Source organism: Bufo bufo, chromosome 3 (assembly GCF_905171765.1).
Source record: "Bufo bufo chromosome 3, aBufBuf1.1, whole genome shotgun sequence".
NCBI classification, from domain to species: Eukaryota; Metazoa; Chordata; class Amphibia; order Anura; family Bufonidae; genus Bufo; species Bufo bufo.
Window position 1 is genome coordinate 40,174,882 of NC_053391.1, and position 6,129 is coordinate 40,181,010.

The 6,129-nt window shown below is 57.4% G+C and overlaps 1 protein-coding gene across 2 annotated transcripts; it reads right to left on the minus strand.

Annotated features, from left to right (window-relative positions):
* Positions 1 to 822: 822 nt before the first annotated feature.
* Positions 823 to 5,359, minus strand: PMVK (phosphomevalonate kinase). 2 transcript variants are annotated; one of them, XM_040423111.1, is made up of 6 exons: positions 5,208 to 5,359; positions 3,790 to 3,853; positions 3,534 to 3,686; positions 3,318 to 3,447; positions 3,042 to 3,230; positions 823 to 1,356 (listed from the first exon to the last, which is right to left on the minus strand). In XM_040423111.1, the coding sequence occupies exons 1-5, from the start codon at positions 5,288 to 5,290 to the stop codon at positions 3,082 to 3,084; spliced, it is 579 nt and encodes a 192-aa protein (XP_040279045.1). In that variant the 5' UTR covers positions 5,291 to 5,359; the 3' UTR covers positions 823 to 1,356; positions 3,042 to 3,081. The 2 variants fall into 2 exon arrangements, with proteins under 2 accessions (XP_040279045.1, XP_040279044.1); XM_040423110.1 differs by lacking the exon at positions 823 to 1,356 and having other exon boundaries at positions 2,964 to 3,230.
* Between the last annotated feature and the right edge of the window lie 770 nt (positions 5,360 to 6,129).

The window sequence follows — 6,129 nt, forward strand, 5'->3', positions numbered from 1 at the left end:
AAATGGCATAAAACACACAAAAAAAACAAAGCACAACCTAGTGTGGACAAGAAGAGAAGCGGTGAAGCAGGACCGTCCACCAAACACTGCTTTCAATGCCTGCAGGAAGGACACACTCACACAGGCAACGGTCCGGGACAGGGTTTTATACTTTTAGAGCGAAAGGCAGAAGTGATTCATGAAGGAAGGAAGTCTGAAGGAAGAGGAAACATGAATAAGAAGGGCAGAGAAGACTGAAGGAACAAGCACAAAGGAAGGAAAAGTCTGAAGAAAGAGGAAGCATGAAGAATGGCGAAAACAAGTACAAAGGCAGAAGAGCCACACATGAAGGGAAAGCATTAAAGCAGTTGTCCGCTTCTTACTATTGATGACCTATCCTCAAGATAGCAATAAACAAAATGTAGAAGCAGCACCACTCGGTCCTTGTTGATTTATCCAAATAGATGCAACAGCCTCACCGATGGCCTTGGATCCAACGGCCAGAATATGTAGAAAAATGCAGACAGTATCAGCAGCATCTCACATCATCGACTTTATTCGGACTTCAAAGCAGTAATACAAATGGCAACGTTTCGGCTGATACACAGCCTTTGTCAAGCTTGACAAAGGCTGTGTATCAGCCGAAACGTTGCCATTTGTATTACTGCTTTGAGCCGAAACGTTGCCATTTGTATTACTGCTTTGAGCCGAAACGTTGCCATTTGTATTACTGCTTTGAAGTCCAAATAAAGTCGATGATGTGAGATGCTGCTGATACCATCTGCATTTTTCTATCCTGAAGACAGGTCATCGATCTCAGATCAGCGGGGGTCTGACTCCTGGCACCCTTGCCGATCAGCTCATGCGAGCGCCGCCTTCTCTGCTCCGTTTACCTGCTCGTTGCAGCTATTGCAGTGGTAATCGGTGTAATACTACAGAGCCGGCCCATAGAAGTGAATGGCGGGGGTGCCGGGAGTCCCACCAATCTGATATTGACCTATCCTAAGGATAAGTCATCAATAGTAAAAAGCAGACAACCCCTTTATGGATAGAGAATCATATGAAGGGGACTCATGATGGCAGAAGTACAAAGAAGCAGGAAGGACAGGGATGGAAAAGGAAGGATGGAGATGCATGAAAGACAAAGAGGCCAGATGGCATCCAGGTCCACCTTCAGAGCTTCCTTCTCCACACCACCGCTCTCCAGGACCTCCAGCTTCTCCTGCACATTCAGCAGCTCCTTCTTGGCAGAGAGGTGCGCAGTCTCTTCTGTCAGCAGGGGGCGCCCTTCAGTCTGATGTTCTCCTCTTTCAGTCCTGGAGTGATGTTCCTCCTGTCCCTGACAGACAGCAGAGCTTCTAACTCTTCCTTCTGTGCCTATAAATGTAAACATCTGGTCACACAGAATCCTCCCCCGAACATCTGCACAGTCATCAACCTCCACTCATATGTACAGAACACAGACGACAGCTCTGGATGTGACCGGAGTATAAGACCTGATGTAACAGCAGGTTAGTGAGGGCGGCTCTGGATGTGACTGGAGTAGGGTGCCCCCCGCAGACTAGAAATTAATGGTGGTGTGAGGATATGGCAGTACTAGGACACTGGACTCACAGTGCAGCACCCCCGCCTCCTGTATCATGATCACTCCGGAGCTGTAATCTCTAACAAGATGGAGTTCACAATGTCAGCGGCAGGACATACCATTCCGGCACTGGCTAGCAGAGCAGCCATCCAGTAAGCAGCAGCACTCAGCGGACTACGACCCCCTCCCCTCAGCAGCAGCGCTCAGCGGACTACGACCCCGTCCCCTCAGCAGCAGCGCACAGCGGACTACGACCCCCTCCCCTCAGCAGCAGCGCTCAGCGGACTACGACCCCCTCCCCTCAGCAGCAGCGCTCAGCAGACTACGACCCCCTCCCCTCAGCAGCAGCGCTCAGCGGACTACGACTCCCCCTCAGTAGTCGCGCTCAGCGGACTACGACTCCCCCTCAGCAGTCGCGCTCAGCGGACTACGACTCCCCCTCAGCAGTCGCGCTCAGCGGACTACGACTCCCCCTCAGCAGCCGCGCTCAGCGGACTACGACTCCCCCTCAGCAGCCGCGCTCAGCGGACTAGGACTCCCCCTCAGCAGCCGCGCTCAGCGGACTATGTGTCCTATGCTCGACATCCTGGGGGGAGGGGAGGACTGTTCCTGTGCTCGAGGTCCCGGGGGGGGGGGGGGGGGGAGATCTATATGACCCGTGACAGAGGATGTCACCCGTACACAAGATGCCATTCCATCTCCTTTAAAGGGGTTGTCCGGGTTATGAAAAAAAATATATATAGCACTGTAAATCTGATGGGCAGCAATATATAACTAAGCAAAGCAAGTTTTCGGCAAAAAAAAATCTATTTCCTCATTTCCCTGGTTCTCTTCTGGCCCTTTGTTTACCTGCAATAACAACAATCTCTGCCCCTCCCCCGGCTCTGCAAAGGGAGTGAATACAAGTGCTGCCCTGAGTGACATGTCTGCCTGCTGGGAGACTCAGCAGCATGTTGTATGTGTAGGACTACAAGTCCCAGCTGTACAATGACACTGCTGATGCACACAGGATCTTCCCCCTACCTGTTCTTGTGCAATACTCTGCAAAACTCCTCTGTCAGCTCCTGTGTCCAGCATTTGTCTCCTCACTGCCTGCAGCTACTCGGTAAAGCCTTCAGCCCTGAGTCTGTGCTGCTGAAGGGGTTAAGAATCCAGGGAGAGGGCAATAAGCGGCAGCTGGCAGTGCAGGGGGGCGTGGCCAGCACAGTGACATCTCCTGTACAGACTGATATCTGCTCTTTCAGGCTTGTGCACCATTATCAGAGCAGGGAGAGAAGCTGACATCACAGGTCATGTGACCCTCAGTGAAATCTGAGAGAGGAGCAACTGGAGATAAAGTAAGTGAATTGTAAAGCTCTTACATTTGCCTAGGTAGAAACATACAAAGAACAAAAAATAACTCGGACAACCCCTTTAATCAGGACTGTTACAGATGAAGGTTCAGACCCTTCATCACAGGAGTCCGTCTCATGCTCGCCTGAAAGCGCTGATGATTGTCATAGATCCCGCTGCAGCCCTCACACCGGGAGCGTCAGTCTGCTGAGGGTAAAGGCCTTCACTTTAAGTAGCTGCTCATCCAGCGACACCTCGTCCCCGTCATTGGTGATGATCCAATCAAACGTCACCCCGGTGTCCAGGCCACACTCCGACTCTGCATCATCCACCTCTGCACAGAAAGAGTCCGGGTCACTGCTTGGGGTCCGGGAATGTGTGTCTTAAGGGGGAATATGGTGGAGGTCAGTGAGGGACTCACCCGGGGCGTACACCCAGCCTCTAGACTGCCGGCTTTCCAAAGAGGCCTCCACACGAACCGTCTGTGTCACGTCCCTGTAAGCCTCCAGGAACCAGTCCACGTCTGACCTGCGGCGGGCGTCGCTGATGATCTGGGAAGACAGAGACGTTCTGCATCAGACAGCGCCACCTGGAGGGCACATCACCACAAGGCAACAGAAGAAGCGTGGTCTCCTACCCACACCGGCTGCGTCACCCCCTCCACAATCAGACGGCAGAAGAATCCGGGGTCCGCTCGCCTCTTCTCCTCCCCCCAGCGGATCATGTCGGCCCGGTACCGCTCCTTATACTCAGTGGCATCCAGGAGGCGCTCAAAGTCCAGACCCCGCTCCTGTGGAAGGAGGGAGGCGGCAGGGTGACTGCTGAGCTACCCCCATGTGTGTCAGCAGGGGCCTGGGGAGAGGATGTGCAGGGGCCACACAGGCAGTACTTACCAGAGCAAACTGCTGCTTCAGGGGCCCAGACAAGCGCAGGATGGCGCACACGTCCCCACCCAAACTGAAAGACACCAGAGGAAAAAAAGGGTTCATACATCACCCCAAAAATGCCAGCACTCTGCCCCCCTCCGGTCACCGACACTCTGCCCCCCTCCCCGACACTCTGCCCCCCCCCTCCCCGACACTCTGCCCCCCCTCCCCGACACTCTGCCCCCCCTCCGACACTCTGCCCCCCCCTCCCCGACACTCTGCCCCCCCTCCCCGACACTCTGCCCCCCCTCCCCGACACTCTGCCCCCCTCCCCTCACCTGACTCTCTGGTCACCTGCACTCTGCCCCCCTCCCCTCACCTGACTCTCTGGTCACCTGCACTCTGCCCCCCTCCCCGGTCACCTGCACTCTACCCCTCCCCCGCACTCTGCCCCCCTCCCCTCACCTGCACTCTGCCCCCCTCCCCTCACCTGCACTCTGCCCCCCTCTCTTGTCACCTGCACTCTACCCCCTCCCCCGCACTCTGCCCCCCTCTCTTGTCACCTGCACTCTACCCCCTCCCCCGCACTCTGCCCCCCTCCCCCTCTCTGGTGACCTGCACTCTGCCCCCCTCCCCCTCTCTAGTCAACTGCACTCTGCCCCCCTCCCCCTCTCTAGTCAACTGCACTCTGCCCCCCTCCCCCTCTCTAGTCAACTGCACTCTGCCCCCCTCCCCCTCTCTAGTCAACTGCACTCTGCCCCCCTCCCCCTCTCTAGTCAACTGCACTCTGCCCCCCTCCCCCTCTCTAGTCACCTGCACTCTGCCCCCCTCCCCCTCTCTTGTCACCTGCACTCTGCCCCCCTCCCCCTCTCTTGTCACCTGCACTCTGCCCCCCTCCCCCTCTCTTGTCACCTGCACTCTGCCCCCCTCCCCCTCTCTAGTCAACTGCACTCTGCCCCCCTCCCCCTCTCTTGTCACCTGCACTCTGCCCCCCTCCCCCTCTCTAGTCACCTGCACTCTGCCCCCCTCCCCCTCTCTTGTCACCTGCACTCTGCCCCCTCCCCCTCTCTTGTCACCTGCACTCTGCCCCCCTCCCCCTCTCTTGTCACCTGCACTCTGCCCCCCTCCCCCTCTCTGGTCACCTGCACTCTGCCCCTCCCCCCTCCGGTCACTGGCACTCTGCCCCTCCCCCCTCCGGTCACTGGCACTCTGCCCCTCCCCCTCTCCGGTCACCGGCACTCTGCCCCTCCCCCTCTCCGGTCACCGGCACTCTGCCCCCCCCCCTCCGGTCACTGGCACTCTGCCCCTCCCCCCTCCGGTCACTGGCACTCTGCCCCTCCCCCCTCCGGTCACTGGCACTCTGCCCCTCCCCCCTCCGGTCACTGGCACTCTGCCCCTCCCCCTCTCCGGTCACCGGCACTCTGCCCCTCCCCCTCTCCGGTCACCTAGCTCGGAGCCGCTCCGTGATATAATCTTTCCCTGATTTCCTTTTCCCGCTGAAGATGAGAACCAACCGGGGCACCGCCATCACTGAGAGGTAAAGGCTGATACTATACTATGTAGGACCTCCTGACGTTAGAATATCACGTGACATCCCTCGGTCACGTGGGTCGGCGGCAGCCAGCGTGCTCTGCTGTCACAGGCACTGACTGACTGTTTGCACAGTAGGGAGGTCAGGGACGGCTACAGCACTGAGAGGAGAGAGTGACAGTGCGGGAGGGGGGGATGTGAGAGTGCGGGAGGGGCTGAGGATTGTATGCAGCGGGGGCTGCTGTGTGAGATAGAATTCGGGGGGCAGGGGGCGGGGGTGCTGTGTGGTTTGTATGCTGGGGGGGGGGGGGTGGATGGATGTGTGGGATCATATGCTTGGGGGGGGGGGGGGGGGGGGGGGGGGGGGGGCTGCTGTGTGAATGTACCCATAGTAAACTAACTACACAGATTGGATGAACAGAAATCCAGCATTTTATTAATATGCAAATAAGTCTCAGCATAATTCCACAAGACACCCCCCCCCCCTCCATACAATATCACACAGCAGCCCCCCTCCCCTCCATACAATCTCGCACAACAGCCCCCCGCCATACAATCTCGCACAACAGCCCCCCGCCATACAATCTCACACAGCAGCCCCCCTCCCCTCCATACAATCTCGCACAACAGCCCCCCTCCCCTCCTCCATACAATCTCGCACAGCAGCCCCCCCACCTCCATACAATCTCGCACAACAGCCCCCCTCCCCTCCATACAATCTCGCACAACAGCCCCCCTCCATACAATCTCGCACAACAGCCCCCCTCCCCTCCTCCATACAATCTCGCACAACAGCCCCCCTCCCCTCCATACAATCTCGCACAACAGCCCCCCTCC

Excerpts from the sequence above, each read along its gene's own strand:
- PMVK (XM_040423111.1), bottom strand. The coding sequence starts at position 5,290 with ATGGCGGTGCCCCGGTTGGTTCTCATCTTCAGCGGGAAAAGGAAATCA. Across the intron at positions 3,854-5,207 it reads ACGGAGCGGCTCCGAGCTAG|TTTGGGTGGGGACGTGTGCG; the intron begins GTGACCGGAGAG and ends GGTGTCTTTCAG. Across the intron at positions 3,687-3,789 it reads TGAAGCAGCAGTTTGCTCTG|GAGCGGGGTCTGGACTTTGA; the intron begins GTAAGTACTGCC and ends CTCCTTCCACAG.